Source organism: Salvelinus sp. IW2-2015, linkage group LG18 (genome assembly GCF_002910315.2).
Source record: "Salvelinus sp. IW2-2015 linkage group LG18, ASM291031v2, whole genome shotgun sequence".
Lineage (NCBI taxonomy): Eukaryota > Metazoa > Chordata > Actinopteri > Salmoniformes > Salmonidae > Salvelinus > Salvelinus sp. IW2-2015.
In genome coordinates this window covers 67,815,898-67,834,747 of record NC_036858.1, presented here as the reverse complement: position 1 = coordinate 67,834,747, position 18,850 = coordinate 67,815,898, and the positions used below count along the sequence as shown (strand labels likewise).

Sequence of the window (18,850 nt, the reverse complement as noted above, 5' to 3'; positions counted from 1 at the left end):
AGTAGGATCAGAAGAAGAGTAATTTTAATTGTGACGCATTGAAATATTTAAGGTTATAATTTTTTACACACAATTGAGAATGAATGCTTAATTTGGCCCTAATAGAGTTAGTACACTGTGTTCATATATATCGTGAGCCACCTGTATGACTTACCTCAAAATTTAAGGATGAAGAGTAGAGTCTGTTTGTATTATTACACACTTGCAGCGTGTGGCAGAGGTGCTTGCGAGATGATATTGATCCTGGCTCATAGTAATCAGAACGCTCGGCTGGTCTCAAGGAGAGAGCTAATTTGGTTGTCTACACTTGTCCCATCGAAATGATTGATGTGGATATATAGATAGGCTTGAGGCTGCAGCTTCCTCAGATGATCTGCCGCCACTTCGGTATAGGTGCCACTATTATATGGATCATCATAATGTTGCACGCTGGTTAGATTAGTAGTTAGGGTATTTAAAATCTCTCAATATCAATTTTATGATAAAACTAGTGTCAGGATATCTATTGGGTGAAATTACCACAGTGGCTCATCAGCAGCATATTTATTACTGTGTGTCGCCACAAGAAAAGGTCAACCAGTGAAGAACAAACACCATTGTAAATACAACCTATTATTATTTCTCCTTTTGTACTTCAACTATTTGCACATTCATTATAACACTATAAATATACATAATATAACACCTGAATGTCTCTATTCCTTTGGAACTTTTGTGAGTGTAATGTTTACTGTTTATGTGTGTTGTTTATTTCATCTTTGTGTTTATCTATTTCACTTGCTCTGACAATGTAAACATTTAGTTTTCCCATGCCAATAAACCTCTTTGAATTGAATTAGAGAGGGTGCGGAGAATCATTCTATTGTCATTTGTGGTATCGGTATGAGAGGTTGAATGCAGTAGCCAGTGGCTTGGTGGATAGATGCTCTAAGATCCGTTATATAGAGGTCAGTTTATAGATGTTGTTGATTTTTTCTTCTCGTTGGGTATGTGTTCTTTTGTTTACCCATCCATTTAGAGCGAATATTGTGTATGGCTCACTCTCTCCAGAGTGGCTGACTCTGTCAGAAGATTGAGGTATTCTTCGGTCACACACTCATACTACTGTAGAGACATGATCGAGGTGCGATGGTGCAGTGGTGTGTAGATGTCACTGTTACCTTTGGGTATTTGTCTGGGGTGGGTGGTGTTGTTCTTTAATGTTATTGATGTGGTTTGTACTGTCGAGTGTGGTGTTTATATCGTCTTCGGTCAAGGAAAACTCTGAGCGTTTTATGAATGAGCGGGGGAGAGGGAGATTCAGCCCACCTCTCTCTCACCGGGGCATTAGGCATTCTGACAAAAGACCTTGCTCCCGCTCTTATGGCGCCTAAGATCTCAATTAACTACCTCGACGAAAGTTACTCGCTTGGATACTCTGGTAGTTGGTCAAGAATTTCTTTGTCTCTTTCAGGTTGGTGCATCCTCATTAGATGGGTCACATTATTCATGTCTGTGGTTGTCAGCTAATATAGCTTTAGTCACTTATTCATTGTAGCAGGCCTCGTGGTATCCTATGTGACTACTCTCCGTGACGGTATAGTCTTTGTGTCAGTGGTGTGGCGTATGTGGATGCCCTCTTTTTGATCTTTCGATATGGTGCTGGTGGTTCTTGTCTAGTTCTTCTTATTGGCTTCTATGTGTGGTCGTGTTATATTTCCCTAGTATTAGATTTACGTATTAGATGCGACGTTTTAATGGTAATGGGTTAGAATTAGAGGTTTGTCTCCACTCTTGGGTTATCCAACTCTATGTCATAGATATTCAGGTTGTTAGGTGCCGTGTTTACCGGTTTGAAGTTTTTGGTCCTTGTTGTTTGAGTTTGTGTTGTTTTTTAGGATGGTAGGCTGTGTGTGAAGGATTGTTAATTGTTTTACTGGCGTATTTGTAGTGAGGCTGACTTGTCCTTTTGTGAGAGCTGGCATTAATATTTGTGTAGTTAATTAATTTAAAGTCGATGTGGTTTGGTTATTTTAGATTCTTTTAATTTTAAGTTTATTGTCTACCTTATGACAATTTTCTAGCTAATCTTTGGTCTTATTTTGCTGTCCGATGGGTTCATTTGTCGTGTGCAAGATGTTTGAATATCCATGTCTTGTTCAATTGAATACGTCAGCTCGTGATGTGGTTGCATAGTTATTCTTATGGTCTTTAATGTCTTATGGATGTTATTGTAGTAGGTAGTTTTTATTAGCTCTACTGTGTCCTGATCTCTGGAACTAGTGTTCAGTAGTGGTTGCTTCGAGAGTGTTAGGTAAATATTTTGGTCTCTGAATAGTTAGAGTTGTTGAGGTTTCTAGAGTTGTCTGCAGTCCTTCAGGGATACTCATTGAGTGAGTTCTCCCTGGATGGGTGTGATCGCTAATGTCTTCGACCAGCTTGTGTCCTCATTTAAGCTTAGTAGTTTACCGCTTGTTTTGTGTCAGGTCGCCGATTGTGGCTGTTTTTGGGTTATTTGTGTTGGCTTGTTTTGGGTTGAGATGCTCGATATATTGTGTATCTTGGCTCATCTGATTAAGACTGCTATCCTGTGTTATAGTGCTTTGATGGTGTTAGTAGGTGTTGTGTGGTCTGTGGGGTTGATTGTTATAATGATGGTAATGGGGTTGTCTATTTGAGAAGGAGCACTAATTGGTAGCATTTTAGTCTTGCATTGATGTTGGATTGTATTGGAGAGAGTGTTGTGTCTTGGCCCGAGTAAGTGGCGTGTGAGAGATCTGTACTGTGATGTTCTAGGCTTTTATATTCTTTGAGATGATGATGTGTTTTGTGTCGTGTATATTTATGATCTTAGGAGCGTTGTTGTGAATTAGAACGTGTGTCGCGATCTGAGACGTGTTCGATATTTTTAGTAGTTGTTTATGTCATATGTTTATATGTGATGGTTTGAGTGTGTGGTATAGGTGATGATGGTTTTATCTGAGTGTGAGCGGCAGTTGCACCTAGTAGTGCTGTAGTTTTGTTTCCATTATTTGTATTGTCACATAGATGCTATGTCGACGTGAGTAGTGATAGCTATGTTCGTGGCGGTATGTCGCTGCGGTCGCGTAGAACGATTGAAGAGCATGCATTTGTTAGTTTGTTTTATATCATTTAGTCGGTTGTGGGTAGGTCCCGGTAGGTACTATGTTTAGATGGCAAAATTTGTGTAATGGTAGTGTTGTGGTTGATGTGGTTTGTAAGTTGTGTGTATTGTGCGTTCTCATCTGTCTGGTTCTGAGGTATGTGGTGTTTGTAACACTATGTGTCCCAAAGTGGTAGATGCCGAGTATGTAGTAGGACCGTTGTAGATTTTTTGGTGTGGGTGGTAGTGTTGTTTTTTGTTGTTCTGCTGCGTTAAGAGGTGTGTATCATGGAGTATTTGTCTACTGTGAGGCTCTATGTAGCTCTACGAGTTGCGGATGGAAATGTATTGAGATATATAGTAGTCTGCTCTGAGTAGATGAATGTCTGTGGTATCCTCGCTAATAGAGAGTTGCTAATGTTTTGTTATACATACTTGTTGGTAGAGATTTGAGTCTTACAGCTGATAATGTTACCTCGTTTAGATATGTAGGTGAATCCAGTGTTGATGGCTGGTGAATTTTGATTAACTAACTGCTGTTTGTATGTTTGCCGATAAGTGATAGATAGGCTCCTCGTGGTCTAGTGAGTGTTCGAGATTCCATATGAATGGTGTGGCGTGAGGTCGGATGTATAGTGATCCGTTGTGTGTGTGGCTGTCGTGTTACGTCAACTAGTTAGCGTCTTTTTATTTATCGATTGGCGTCTATTTATTAGGTCGTTGTATGTTTATCCATTGAGGTTGTCTTGTGCTACTCGCCGGTGGTATGATGTCTCTAGCGCTGGAAATTCTGGCATAATTTGCAGCAGCTGATAATAGCGTCTGCTTGTTTTTATGTCGTATCTGTGTGTTGATTTGAGAGTCTTTGCGTTGCTCGAGTATCATTTTAGTATATATAGCTAGGTGTGCGGCTGCTTCCTTCCTTCGCCGTCCAGGCTGTGTGTTGTCCTCTTGGTGATATGGGATGTGGGGGATGTATATGTTTAACTCGTTGCTCCTCCGTTTAGTGCCTGTTTGCTCTGTTTTTACTTTCTGTCGTCGTCGCTGGGCGTGTTTTTCCTTGGGCTGCTTCTTCGTGTCTCCTGGCTCATCGTTTCTTGCCCATTCTGATCCTGGTCCTTGGTCGTGTTTCCCTTCCTGGTATGGATTTATTAGGTCTATAATGCTACTGTGGGGTGGTAGTATCTCTTGGTGTCTATCTCTCGCTGTTTGAAGAGGTATTATTGCGGTCTAGCTTTCCTAGTCTTCTTGATGATGGTCTGCGGTTGTCTGTTTTTATTATTAGCGTATGGACGTGAAGATGATCTCATGTCTTGCTTTTTTCTCTTCTTCTCGTTAGTCGTTTTGTTGGTGATAGGATAGTCTTGCGTTTATCGTGGTCGTATCCGATTGATGTAAGTTGATTTGAAAGCGTGTTTTGCCGCGTATGTCCATCCCTCTGTTCAAGTAGTGCACGACATCTGTGGCATGGAGCCCAGATATGTTTTTCTGTTATATACCGTTTTGAGTAAGTATGCTCTAGGTGTCGACTTGCGTCATTGTCCTCTTCTAAGTCTTCGTAAGCCAAGGTAGTAAAATAGAACATGGTATTTCGGTTAAATTAATGCATGGCAAGTATGTTTGTGTGTTCGTTCTTGCGTGTTGTCAATATACTTGTGTTTGTCGTTGTAGGTTAGTTTGTTGTCTATGGTTGCAACTTTAGCTACGCGTCGGAAGGGTGCGTAGTGTAGCTTATATCGATTTATTTGCTTTTGATCAACTCGCATTCGATATAGAATGATTTGTGGACTTTTGGGCTATCATTGTCATCTATTTCACTTTGGCTCAGATGCTTTTCTGGGACTGTCTGTCCTCCATGACGCGGTTCTATTCACTTATCGAGCTAGACACTCTAATGCCTTTTTGTTTTCTTCAGTTACTGGCGTCAACTTGTGTGTTTCACCATAAAGTCTTGGATCTTTCTTCGAGACAGTGGTTATCTAGTCCCGTCCTCAAATTATGAGGTCTGTTTGTTTCTGGACAGTCATCTGGCGTGAGTCTCTTTGGGTCTATCGGTGGGGGTGTACCAACAGGTTCAATGTTCTCGACTTCTCGACTCTTTTTTTGGTTTATTATATGTAGTATTCGAGCGCTTTCTTCGGTATGTTGGTTTCCCTGATCCAGACCTTCGTCATACGCTAGACACACACCATTTCTGTAACATCTGGCTCTTCCTGGCAGCATGTGTTAAACTAACTCAGCTACGATGCTTCAATACCATACAACACATCCTTCTCGCTTGCTCTAACTGCTCGTATAACGCTAGTAAAACAAATGCATGCTCTTCAATCGTATCGGAGACTGTGCTTCCGCACATACCCTTTAGGTTTGCCCGACAATGAGTCAGTCACTACTTTGGACGGTTCTTACTCGTATAATTATTGTGGACTAATCGGTCCCGACAAATATACCTTAGGTGTTTGTTAGACTGTAAACATGCCCGCTTTCCAGACTCATATAATAAGAGACATTCCATATTCCAAAATGAAATCTAGATTCGGCTTCTTTCTATTGTCACACAAAGCCTCTCCTTCACTCATTCCGTACCAAATCATATCCTCGTGGTTAGATGTGTATTGCTTCAGCATTTATGCGTTACAATCCTCTGTTCTGACCCTTCTGAAGAGACAGACTTGCTTCTGCTAATCTCAAATACGTCCATCATAATGGCGAGATTATGTGCATCCGATTCAAGGCGACACCCCTTCTCTAATTTTAAATATGCGATAAGTGGCCTCCACACTCTACACGATGCAACTGAGAGGAAGTCTATCTACTTCGTGAGTCGCAATGCCAATTTTGTTAATCACAAAAAGAGCATCCCATTAGATTACTAATCCATCACCACATGGCGACCTTAAGACAACATACGGTGATTGGGCTTCCGAGAATGTGCGATGTATTGAATGCAATTGGCGGCCCGGACTAGACTCTGGTCAGATATAAGGTACATATGCAAGACCTGAAGTTACGGCAGGCTGACACTCGAATGATGATCGCGTAGATCACTGATTTTCACCAATCTCTGAAGTATCCCTGAACTTATGTATCCTGATGCGGACGAGTGATTCTGAACTTTTACTGGACATATAAATCCTATGCTCTAGTACTAAGTTTTTTGGACATCGTTAGTGCGGTTACCAGTGACAAATATTAGTATTGCTTACTTATCATACTGCTTGCTTCCCTACAATGATTTGAGTATTGGTTAAGGTGGTGATAGGAGGCGTGTGTTTTTCGTAGAATTCATGAAATCGTAAGGTTTTATAAATGATGAGATCTAATCATATGGTTGTTTTTTACGCTCCAGCAATGGGTATTTGCGGATTTGCAGATAGCGGCATTCCAGTCATAATGCACGTTCTTCTCATTGTCTATCGCGGTTGACGCCTGATCTTCTATAGCCTCAAAATCCGATCACGATATCCAGGCCAGAAGTCTCCAGTGAGTGTGTGTCAAACGCACAGCATTGTTCTATTGCCTATAATATTTCTGCAAAAGGTGTGCCGTCCCAAATGGCAGCCTTTTTTTCCCTATTTAGTGCACTACCGTTGACACTATATATAGGGAATGGGGTGTCATTTGGGATGCACTGGGCACTGGTCAAAATTAGTGCACTATATAGGGAATAGGGTGCCATTTGGGATGCACATGAAGACAGAAATCTTGAATCTGTGTCCAGCGTAGTCTTTTGCTTGTGTAGTTAATTGCTTTAGGCGCCACTAAAGCGGGAGCCAGGTTTTCAGATTGCTAGCCCCGGTGAGAGAGAGGGTGGGCTGAATCTCCCCTCTCCCCCGCTACATTCATAGAACAGCTCAGGTTTTCCTTGGAAAGTATACACTGGTACCTCAGTTCCTCACACTGCACTGTCTGTCTGTCTCTCAGTGTATGTGTGTGCCAAAGATCTCTATCTGAAGGAGCCTCTGGAGAGCATATGGGACCTACACATATTGTAGTGATGGGTTAAAGACACATAAAGAAGGAGAGAAACAAGATAACCGCTTTAACTGCTTAAGTTAGCCACAGCACTGGTACTGCATTCATTCTAGATCACATGCAATGATGTCTCCCCCACCCCTCTCAATTCAATTCAAAGAGGTTTATTGGCATGGGAAACATATGTTTACATTGTCAGAGCAAGTGAAATAGATAATAAACAAAAGTGAAATAAACAACACAAGTGAACAGTAAACATTACACTCACAAAAGTTCCAAAGGAATAGAGACATTTCAGGTGTTATATTATGTATATTTATAGTGTTATAATGATGTGCAAATAGTTGAAGTACAAAAGGGAAAATAAATATAGGTTGTATTTACAATGGTGTTTGTTCTTCACTGGTTGACCTTTTCTTGTGGCGACATGTCACAAATATTGCTGCTGTGATGGCACACTGTGGTATTTCACCCAATAGATATTGGAGTTTTATCAAAATTGGATTTGTTTTCACATTCTATGTAATCTGAGGGAAATATGTGTCTCTAATATGGTCATACAGCTGGCAGGAGGTTAGGAAGTGCAGCTCAGTTTCCACCTCATTTTGTGGGCAGTGTGCACATAGCCTGTCTTCTCTTGAGAGCCAGGTCTGCCTACGGTGGCCTCTCTCAATAGCAAGGCTATGCTTACGTGAGTGTGTACATAGTCAAAGCTTTTCTTAATTTTGGGTCAGTCTCAGTGGTCAGGTATTCTGCCACTGTGTACTCTCTTTTTAGGGCCAAATAGCATTCCAGTTTGCTCATTTTTTAAAATTATTTATTTCCAATGTGTCAAGTAATTATCTTTTTGTTTTCTCATAATTTGATTGGATCTAATTGTGTTGCTGTCCTGGGGCTCTGTGGGGTCTGTTTGTGTTGGTGAACAGAGCCCCAGGACCAGCTGGCTTAGGGGACTCTTCTCCAGGTTAATTTCTCTGTAGGGGAGGGCTTTGTAATGGAAGGTTTGGGAATTTTGATAATCTCTCTCTCTCGCTGTCTCTCTCTCTCTCTTTTTCCATCTCTCACTCTCTCTCTCTCTCTCTCTCTCTCTGCCTCTCTCTCTCTCTGTCTCTCTCTCTATTTTTATATCTCTTTCTCTCTGTCTCTGTCTCTCTCTCTCGATCCTAACCTAGTCTTCCATATACTGCACTCACACACACATCACTGCTTGCATTTTGGATGTTATATGAGGACAGTGTTATGTTCCTGACCTGTACGCCTCCTTTACTGCTGGGTTGGCTGTTGTCCATCCGTTTCCCAGTTGTCATATAGGGGTGCTGCTGATAACCAGGAAGTTCTTAATACCAATGGTCCAACCATCAACACTGCTTATGTAACTGTGGAGGGAGTTGGCACAGGGTCATAATAGTTCCTGCAGCCTTTCCATGCAGATCCAGTGCTGTTATTGTAACGTTGAAACGTCTAGAAGCAACAACGGCTCAGCTGTGAAGTGGTAGGCCACACAAGCTCACAAGAACGGGACCACGAAGAACTGAAGCGCGTAGCATGTTAAAATCTTCTGTCCTCGGTTGCAACACTCACTACCGAGTTCCAAACTGCCTCTGGAAGCAACGTCAGCACAATAACTGTTCGTCGGGAGCTTCATGAAATAGGTTTCTATGGCCGAGTAGCCACACACAATCCTAAGATCACCATGCTTAATAAAGCTTGCCACCATTGGACTCTAGAGCAGTGAAACGCTTTCTCTGGAGTGATGAATCACGCTTCACCCTCTGGGTTTGACGGATGCCAGGAACACGCTGCCTGCCCCAATGCATAGTACCAACTGTAAAGTTTGGTTGAGGAGGAATAATTCCAGTGAAGGGAAATCTTAACGCTACAGCATACAATGACATTCTAGACGACTCTGTGCTTCCAACTTTGTGGAAACAGTTTGGGGAAGGCACTTTCCTGTTTCAGCATGACAATGCCCCCGTGCACAAAGCAAGGTCCATACAGAAATGGTTTGTCAAGATCGGTGTGAAAGAACCTGAGCTTACTTGGCTYCACTTGACCATATGATTGGACAATAATCAAGATAAGAGAACTAAAGCCTGCAGGACTTGCTTTTTGGAGTGAGAGCAGAGCATCTCTTTATTACGGACAGACCTCTCCCCATCTTTACAACCATTGAATCTATATGTTTTGACCATGACAGTTTGCAATCTAAGGTAACACCAATTAATTTAGTCTCCTCAACTTGTTCAACAGCCACACCATTCATTACCAGATTCAGCTGAGGTCTAGAACTTAGGGAATGATTTGTACCAAATACAATGCTCTTAGTTTTAGAGATGTTCAGGACCAGTTTATTACTGACCACCCATTTCCAAACAAACTGCAACTCCATGTTAAGGGTTTCAGTGACTTCATTAGCTGTGGTTGCTGACACATATATGGTTGAATCATCAGCATACATGGACACACAGGCTTTGTTTAATGCCAGTGGCAGGTCATTGGTTAAAYTAGAAAAGACTAGAGGGACTAAAGAGCTGCCCTGCGGTACACCACACCCTACATGTTTGACATTAGAGAGGCTTCCATTAAGGTAAACCCTTTGAGTTCTATTAGATAGATAGCTCTGAATCCACAATATGGCAGATGTTGAAAAGCCATAAAACATACGTTTTCTCAACAACAGGTTATGATCAATAATATTGAAGGCTGCATTGAAATCTAACAGTACAGCTCCCACAATCTTCTTATTATCAATGTATTTTAACCAATCATCAGTCATTTCTGTCAGTGCAGTACATGTTGAGTGCTGTTTTCTATAAGCATGCTGCAAGTTTGTTGTCAATTTGTTTACTGAGAAATAGCATTGTATTTGGTCAAACACATTTTTTCCAACAGTTTGCTAAGAGCTGGCAGCAAGCTGATAGGTCTGCTGTTAGAACCAGTAAAGGCTGCTTTACCACTCTTGGGTAGCGGAATGACTGGGGTTCACTCCAGGCCTGAGGACAAAGACTTTCTCTCGCTCAGATTAAAATATGACAGATAGGAGGGGCTATAGAGTCAGCTACCATCCTCAGTAGCTTTCATTTAAGTTGTTAATCCAGGAGGTTTGTTATTATTGATAATTCCTCAATCAATGAAGCCTTAACAGTTCTAACAGTCAGTTTCTTAACAAGTGCATGTTCATCAATAATTGAAAGAATCAATTTCATAAATTCATCAAGTGCAGCATCTGGATGCTCCTTATTAATTCATCGACCAACAAATATGTTTTACATCATCCACAGTCACAGCAAAATCTTTTGTATGATGCCTTATACACTATTTTAGCCCAGCTTTCTGGATATAGCCACTATATTGTGATCACTGCATCCAATGGGTGCGGATACAGCTTTAGAACAAAGTTCTACAGTATTAGTCACGTATATCCCCCTCCCGCGCTCGAGTTGTCAGGCTGCTTATTATTACGCACACCTGTCACCATCGTTACGCGCGCACGCGCCTCATCAGACTCACCTGGACACTTCACCTTCCTGAGTACTTCCCTATATATGTCACTCCTTTGGCTCTTTCCCTAGGCGTTATTGTTTCTGTTCAATTTTTCATGTCTGTACGCTACTTGTGTTTCTTGTTTTATCCTTGTTTATTTATTATTAAAAGTCACTCCCTGAACTTGCTTCCCGACTCCAGTGTTACATGTAACAACAATTAGTAAAAATGTGATGGTACATGTGGATATCTTGTCCTGTAGTGTTTGTAAACACCCTGATAGGTTGATTTATAACCTGAACCAGATTACAGCACTGGTTACAGTGAGAAGCTTCCTCTTGAGCGGACAGCTTGATGAAACCAGTCAATATTCAGGTCCCCACGAAGTAGACCTCTCTGTTTACATCACATACACTATCAAGCATTTCACAGATATTTTTAGATACTGACTGTTAGCACTGTTGGCCTATAGCAAGATCAAAAAGAAAAGGCTTTAGATGTGCCAGGTGAACCTGCAACCACAACACCTCAATAACACTTAAAATTATATCTTCTTTAAGATTACAGGGATAATGGCTTGAATAGCCTCCCCATAACATTCCTATTTCTTCTATAGATGTTATATCCTTGTATTCTACTGCTGTATCATCAAATTAATTCTTAGTGAGTCTCAGAAATAGCTAATATATTAATGTTATCTGATGTTAAAAGTTATTGATTCATGAAACTAATTTCTAAGGCTACATACAGAATATTAAAATGGACTATTTTCAGCCCTTTCCTGGTAGATTATCAGAGATAGACATAATATGGAAAAGAGCAAACAAAACAAGATAATAAATAAAATTCAGCAGTCCATTAATCAGTTAGTGTGTGGAAGTGTGTGTTGTGCTGCAAGGTTGGCACTATGAACCATAGGCTTGGCTCTCTCATTCCTTCCAGGCTTTTGGGAGGAGGTGGACAATGAGCTGTCATAGCGGATGTAATACAATACGCTCTGGCAGCTTTCATGTCTGAGCACTTATTGTTGGTTTCTATTTATGTTCAGACCAAGGTTAGTCTGTCACTTGTGTTGTATCAGTGTTAAATTCAACCATATAGTGATAGTTATGTAATCTGGAAAGCATGTGATGACACATCATGTTTAAGTAGATTTGACATGGTTGTCAACATAAATGTCCTATTTCAAATAAGGCACATCAAATCATCGTACGAATTATCTGCAGCTTGTGTACATGTGTTTATGCTTAAACGCATCATTACATCACTGTGAAATTAGTCCATGTCACACAACAAAATTGATCCTGTGATAGCATAACTGATAGCATAAAGTCAAACACAATTGATGTTTCACTTTTACTTTTGTTCTAAATTCACATACTGTATTCCTATTATTCCTGATATTTATGCTATGTGGGTAATAATAATAATAACATTAATTCATTTAATTTCTAGCACAGGTTTCATTAAAGAACAATCCAAAATTGCTCAGTAATGAACAATAGTCTTTATTGGAAACCGTTTTGGATGAGTCAACATAATAATAATAATCAGTCCCTAATCAGACACACGTTACAGAAGCCTCTTTGGAGACTAGCAGAAATGTTATGCTTACTCTTGCAGACTTTAGTTCAGGAATGCTGAATAAGTCATTGGCTATTCCAGGAACGCTTCTGAAGTTGCCAAAATCTCTTTATTCTGTATTTGAATGTGTTGTGCTTGTCATGTGGTACAGTGAGTGAGCTCTCTCGTAAACTCAGTGTTTAGGAGCTGTCAAGGTTCCAGGCAGGCTGGTTGACCATGAGGCTAAATGCACGTACACACCACAGTGAGCTGTACTGTAGAGGACCTTCAAGTTAAACAGGTCAGTCAGGTCAATCAGACCGTCAGTCAGGTCGTCAGTCAGGTCAGTCAGACCGTCAGTCAGGTCGTCAGTCAGACAGTCAGTCAGGTTGTCAGTCAGTCGTCAGTTAGGTTGTCTGTCAGGTCGTCAGTCAGGTCGTCAGTCAGGTCGTCAGTCAGGTCGTCAGTCAGGTCGTCAGTCTGGTCGTCAGTTAGGTTGTCTGTCAGGTCGTCAGTCAGGTCGTCAGTCAGGTCGTCAGTTCTGGTCGGCAGTCAGGTCGGCAGTCAGGTCGTCAGTCAGGTCGTCAGTCAGGTCGTCAGTCAGACGTCAGTCAGGTTGTCAGTCTGGTCGTCAGTAGGTTGTCGTGTCAGGTGTCAGTCAGGTCGTCAGTCAGACCATCTGTCAGACCATCAGTCAGACCGTCAGTCAGGTCGTCAGTCAGGTTGTCAATCAACAGGAGACATGGCTCTGCTCTCCACTAGGTTATGATTAAACACACGTGTCCTAACACACAAACACACATACACACAAAAGAATGCGCATGTACCCAGATTTTCTGCAGCTGCAACTCAATGACAGTCTTTACCATGCAGTGGGTGTCATCTGTATGAAAACAGAGGCAGTTGGAAGCACCCAATCAGATCAGAGAGGATCATTTCTAGATTGTTTAGATGTTTACTCAGAGTTTACCTTCAAGGACACTGAAGCTCAGTCTCCATCAATACTGTAATCCTAACATACGAGTCTAGAATGTATCGCCTGTAGTCGCATCATACTCCTGTCTCTGTTACACTAATTCTCCACATACAGTATACATACAAACTCCTTGGTCAAAAGTTATTTTATTCTATTTAATTAGTGTTTGGCAGTGATGGACGTTGGGCTCCCTCATATACCTTGCTTTCTGAGATAGTCCAGATCCTGAGACAGGCCCTCCCATGCTTGATAGGGCTTGAAGTCCAAATGGTACCCTATTCCCTAGTGTACTACATTTGACCAGGGAATTTCCAAAACTAGTGCACTATAAAGGGAATAGGGTGCAGGGCCTGGTAACGTGAGTGTCAGCCCCTTCTCTAAAGGGAAGGAAGGTATCGTGGTCAGGTAATTGTAAACATAACATACCCTCCAAGTTTTTCCCAGAACCGCCTGAATGCAGGATTCATGGTTGCAGAAGCCTAGAGGTCTCTCCAGAGTTTCCGCCAGCTAGGCACCCACTGCAGCCTCCTGGCAGCTTTACTCAGAGACCAGAGACTGAATCAAGCCGTTCATACCTCCTCTGCACAAAAATGTATTTGTTCACCCACCTACTGTGACCCACCTACCCACTGTGATTATACTGTGACCCACCTACCCACTGTGATTATTACTGTGACACCTACCCACTGTGATTATACTGTGACCCACCTAACCCACTGTGATTATACTGTGACCAACCTACCCACTGTGATTATACTGTGACCCACCTACCACTGTGATTATACTGTGACCCAACCTACCCACTGTGATTATACTGTGACCAACCTACCCACTGTGATTATACTGTGACCAACCTACCCACTGTGATTATACTGTGACCAACTACCCACTGTGATTATACTGTGACCACCTACCCACTGTGATTATACTGTGACCACCTACCCACTGTGATTATACTGTGACCAACCTACCCACTGTGATTATACTGTGACCAACCTACCCACTGTTGATTAAACTGTGACCAACCTACCCACTGTGATTATACTGTGACACCTACTTGATATACTGTGACAACCTACCCACTGTGATTATACTGTGACCAACCTACCCACTGTGATTATACTGTGACCAACCTACCCACTGTGATTATACTGTGACCCACTACCCACTGTGATTATACTGTGACCAACCTACCCACTGTGATTATACTGTGACCAACCTACCCACTGTGATTATACTGTGCCCACCTACCCACTGTGATATACTGTGACCAACCTACCCACTGTATTATACTGTGACCCCACCACTTATTCTAAACCACCCACTGTGATTATACTGTGACCAAACCTACCCACTGTGTTATACTGTGACCAACCTACCCACTGTGATTATACTGTGACCACCTACCCACTGTGTTATACTGGCCAACCTACCCACTGTGATTATACTGTGACCAACCTACCATGTGATATATACTTGACCAACCTACCACTGTGATTATACTGGACCAACCTACCCACTGTGATTATACTGTGACCCAACCTACCCACTGTGATTATACTGTTGACCAACCTACCCACTGTGATTATACTGGACCCACCTACCCACTGTGATTATACTGTGACCACCTTACCACTGTGATTATACTGTGACCAACCTACCCACTGTGATTATACTGTGACCAACCTACCCACTGTGATTATACTGTGACCAACCTACCCACTGTGATTATACTGTGACCCACCTACCCACTGTGATTATACTGTGACCCACCTACCCACTGTGATTATACTGTGACCACCTACCCACTGTGATATACTGTGACCAACCTACCCACTTGATTATACTGTTACCACCTACCCAATGTGATTATACTGTGACCAACCTACCCATTGTGATTATACTGTGACCCAACCTACCCACTGTGATTATACTGTGCCAACCTACCCACTGTGATTATACTGTGACCAACCTACCCACTTGTGATTATACTGTGACCAACCTACCCACTGTGATTATACTGTGACCAACCTACCCACTGTGATTTACTGTGACCAACCTACCCACTGTGATTATACTGTGACCAACCTACCCACTGTGATTATACTGTGACCAACCTACCCACTGTGATTATACTGTGACCCACCTACCCACTGTGATTATACTGTGACCAACCTACCCACTGTGATTATACTGTGACCCACACTACCCACTGTGATTATACTGTGACCAACCTACCCACTGTGATTATACTGTGACCAACCTACCCACTGTGATTATACTGTGACCAACCTACCCACTGTGATTATACTGTGACCAACCTACCCACTGTGATTATACTGTGACCCACCTACCCACTGTGATTATACTGTGACCCACCTACCCACTGTGATTATACTGTGACCAACCTACCCACTGTGATTATACTGTGACCAACCTACCCACTGTGATTATACTGGGACCCAACCTACCCACCTGTGATATACTGTGGACCAACCTACCCATTGTGATTATACTGTGACCACACCTACCCACTGTGATATACTGCTGACCCAACCTACCACTGTGATTATACTGTGACCAACCTACCCACTGTGATTATACTGTGACCAACCTACCCACTGTGATTATACTGTGACCAACCTACCCACTGTGATTATACTGTGTTTGGTTACATTTCTCACAGCTATCGGAAACCTCCTCTCCAAATGTCTAGAAGTCACAGTTCAAGTTTTAAGAAAAATATGATTATGTAACACTGGAATGTGGTTCTCAAGATGGACAACCAACCTGTGGTTTTTCACACACAAAAAAAAAATTGGACAGTAAAATATCTCCGTCAGTGGTTCTGTCTGTTCTCTCCCTGTAGGACACACATTTTCATATTTTTCACACATCTTGATAAGCTTATTCATTCTGTATTGTGTGATAATAAACAATAGTCATAAAGTCAGGCCTGAGGGGTGGGGGGGTGTTCCCTGGCAATCATTTTTACATTTTTACATTTTAGTCATTTAGCAGACGCTCTTATCCAGAGCGACTTACAGTAGAGTGCATACATTTTATTACATTTTTACATACTGAGACAAGGATATCCCTACCGGCCGAACCATCCCTACCGGCCAAACCCTCCCTAACCCGGACGACGCTATGCCAATTGTGCGTCGCCCCACGGATCTCCCGGTTGCGGCCGGCTGCGACAGAGCCTGGGCGCYAACCCAGAGACTCTGGTGGCGCAGCTAGCACTGCGATGCAGTGCCCTAGACCACTGCGCCACCCGGGAGATACAATATGCAATATGCTCTGCCCATAGAAATGGAATTCTAGAATGGTTCTAACTGTGTCGTATGTAATAATTCTAGAATATATCTATGTTGTGCTCCGTGCAGACGCGTAAGCTGACCAAGTTAGAGCGGCAGAGGTTCAGTGAGGAGGTGGAGATGCTGAAGGGTCTGCAGCACCCTAACATCGTTCGCTTCTACGACTCCTGGAAGGACAACTCCAAGGTCCTCAAGTGCATCCTGCTGGTAACCGAGCTCATGACCTCAGGCACCCTCAAAACGTGAGTTTTCACTTCCTGCCCCAACCTGGCCTCAATCATCGTTGTAGTAGAGGAGACTGTTGTGCCTGTTTTGTCCCATTTGTTTTATATCCTCTAAAAATTCCTACTAACAAATTCATACCATTTCAATATTTTCTATATTATTTTCTATATTTTATCGTGATTATAGAATCTTGATAGAAAACAAGGATGGATAAAAATAGTTTTCTATCTGAACTTCTGACAGTCCTCTCTGGTTTGGAATGTACTGGTCTGGCCTGTACTCTTTTGGTAATGCATCCTGATAACATGTGTTTACTGCAGGTACCTGAAGAGGTTCAAGGAGATGAAGCTGAAGCTGCTGCAGCGTTGGAGTGGGCAGATCCTGAAGGGGCTCCACTTCCTCCATACCCGCACCCCTCCCATTATCCACAGGGACCTCAAGTGTGACAACATCTTCATCACCGGCCCCACCGGCTCCGTCAAGATAGGAGACCTGGGCCTGGCCACACTCAAAAGTGCCTCCTTTGCTAAAAGTGTCATTGGTGAGTGTGTAAGAGTTTATTAACTAGCTGCAGTCATCTATTTTTATGGATTAATTTCATGTTTTGGGTTTTTCTAGTTTAGGGCTTTTGAGTGCTCTAACTATATAATCATTATTAGATCACTGTGCCACAGATTACAACCCTATGAGGCATGTCCTGTGTAATCAAATGTCTCTTTCCTAGAGAAGATGTGTGTGTGTGTGTGTGTGTCTTCTTGTGACTGGTATTGACTTGTCTCTCTCCTCTCCTCCAGGTACCCCAGAGTTCATGGCTCCAGAGATGTACGAGGAGAAGTATGATGAAGCTGTGGATGTCTATGCCTTTGGGATGTGTATCCTGGAGATGGCCACCTCAGAGTACCCCTACTCCGAGTGTCAGAACGCAGCACAGATCTACCGCAAAYTCACCAGCGTGAGTGGAAATATATATGCCATTAGGCAGACCCTTTTATCCAAAGCAACTTTGGCATATACTCTCCGAAAAAGGATTCCAAAAGGGTTCTTCAGGTGTCCCCATAGGAGAACCCTTTTTGGTTCCAGGTAGAACCAATCCTTTTTTTCCCTAAGAGTGTACATTTTGGTATGGGTGGCCCCAGGGGGACTCAAACTCAAAACCCTGGTGTTGCAAATGCCATGCTCTACAATCCTGCAACACAGGACCAAGGTCCTACATAGACTGGGACTCTCCTCTCTCCATGCAGGGTTAGTCAATAACGTAATTGTGCACACCTGTTCACTCTCTTCCTCTTGCACCATGGAAGAGAGAAAATAACTATATGAATGTCCTAGATGTCTGGAGGAAGGGAAAAGTCTACATGGGTTTCCTTGGGATGTCCCAACTTTGATGTCACCCCATTGAAGTTGATATTTAACAGGTAAGGTAAGGGTTAGGTAAGGGTTGGGGTTAACGTTAATGTAAGGACGTCCCAAGGATTCTGGATTGCGCTAACCCTGGAAGAAGTCTTGATGTTAGACTCCACTCTCCAGATGGAACTGAGGTGGCCATCTCCAGGATACACATCCCTAAGGCCACAGCTGCATCATACTTCTCCTCATACACCAATTTAGGAAAGCACCATCTTTTAAATGATTTATTTATTTAAAGCTGTGTGCATTACCATGTTGTAGCCTTACCACCATCTCTATTCTCATCTGCAATTTTGACTCATAATATATGATATTTAACTCAGTGATTCTGAGCTCGTTCTACGCTTCTACCTTTCCAAAGATCTGACTGGATGCTCACACTCAACATCAGCTTTATTAGAAGATTCCATTTCCTACAGACCATGATGACATGGTGCTAGTTACCAGGGAGACAGATGGCATGATGCTGGTTACCAGGGAGACAGATGACATGGTGCTGGTTACCAGGGAGACAGATTACATGGTGCTGGTTACCAGGGAGACAGATGACATGGTGCTGGTTGCCAGGGAGACAGATGACATGGTGCTGGTTACCAGGGAGACAGATTACATGTTGCTGGTTACCATGGTGAGAGAGGGATTACCTTTTCAGAGCAGCTCATAATGAAGACATTTCTAATTGACTCTGATTCCAACATATTATCAGTCATTTAATAGCAGATGAAACATATCATAGTACTTAAAGACCTCTCCCTTCCACCAGAGAGATGCAGCTCAGGGTGCCTTCAGAAAGCAGTC

At 42.4% G+C, this 18,850-nt stretch overlaps 1 protein-coding gene across 1 annotated transcript in view; it reads left to right on the top strand.

The window, feature by feature from the left end:
* Window positions 1-17,729, top strand: part of LOC139029213 (serine/threonine-protein kinase WNK4-like) — a 25,293-nt gene extending 7,564 nt beyond the window's left edge. Inside the window, exons 3-5 of the mRNA XM_070448723.1 lie at window positions 16,490-16,662; window positions 16,966-17,186; window positions 17,440-17,729. Coding sequence (XP_070304824.1) covers window positions 16,490-16,662; window positions 16,966-17,186; window positions 17,440-17,729 — 684 coding nt within the window. The remainder of the gene's footprint in view (window positions 1-16,489; window positions 16,663-16,965; window positions 17,187-17,439) is intronic.
* Window positions 17,730-18,850: the final 1,121 nt, after the last annotated feature.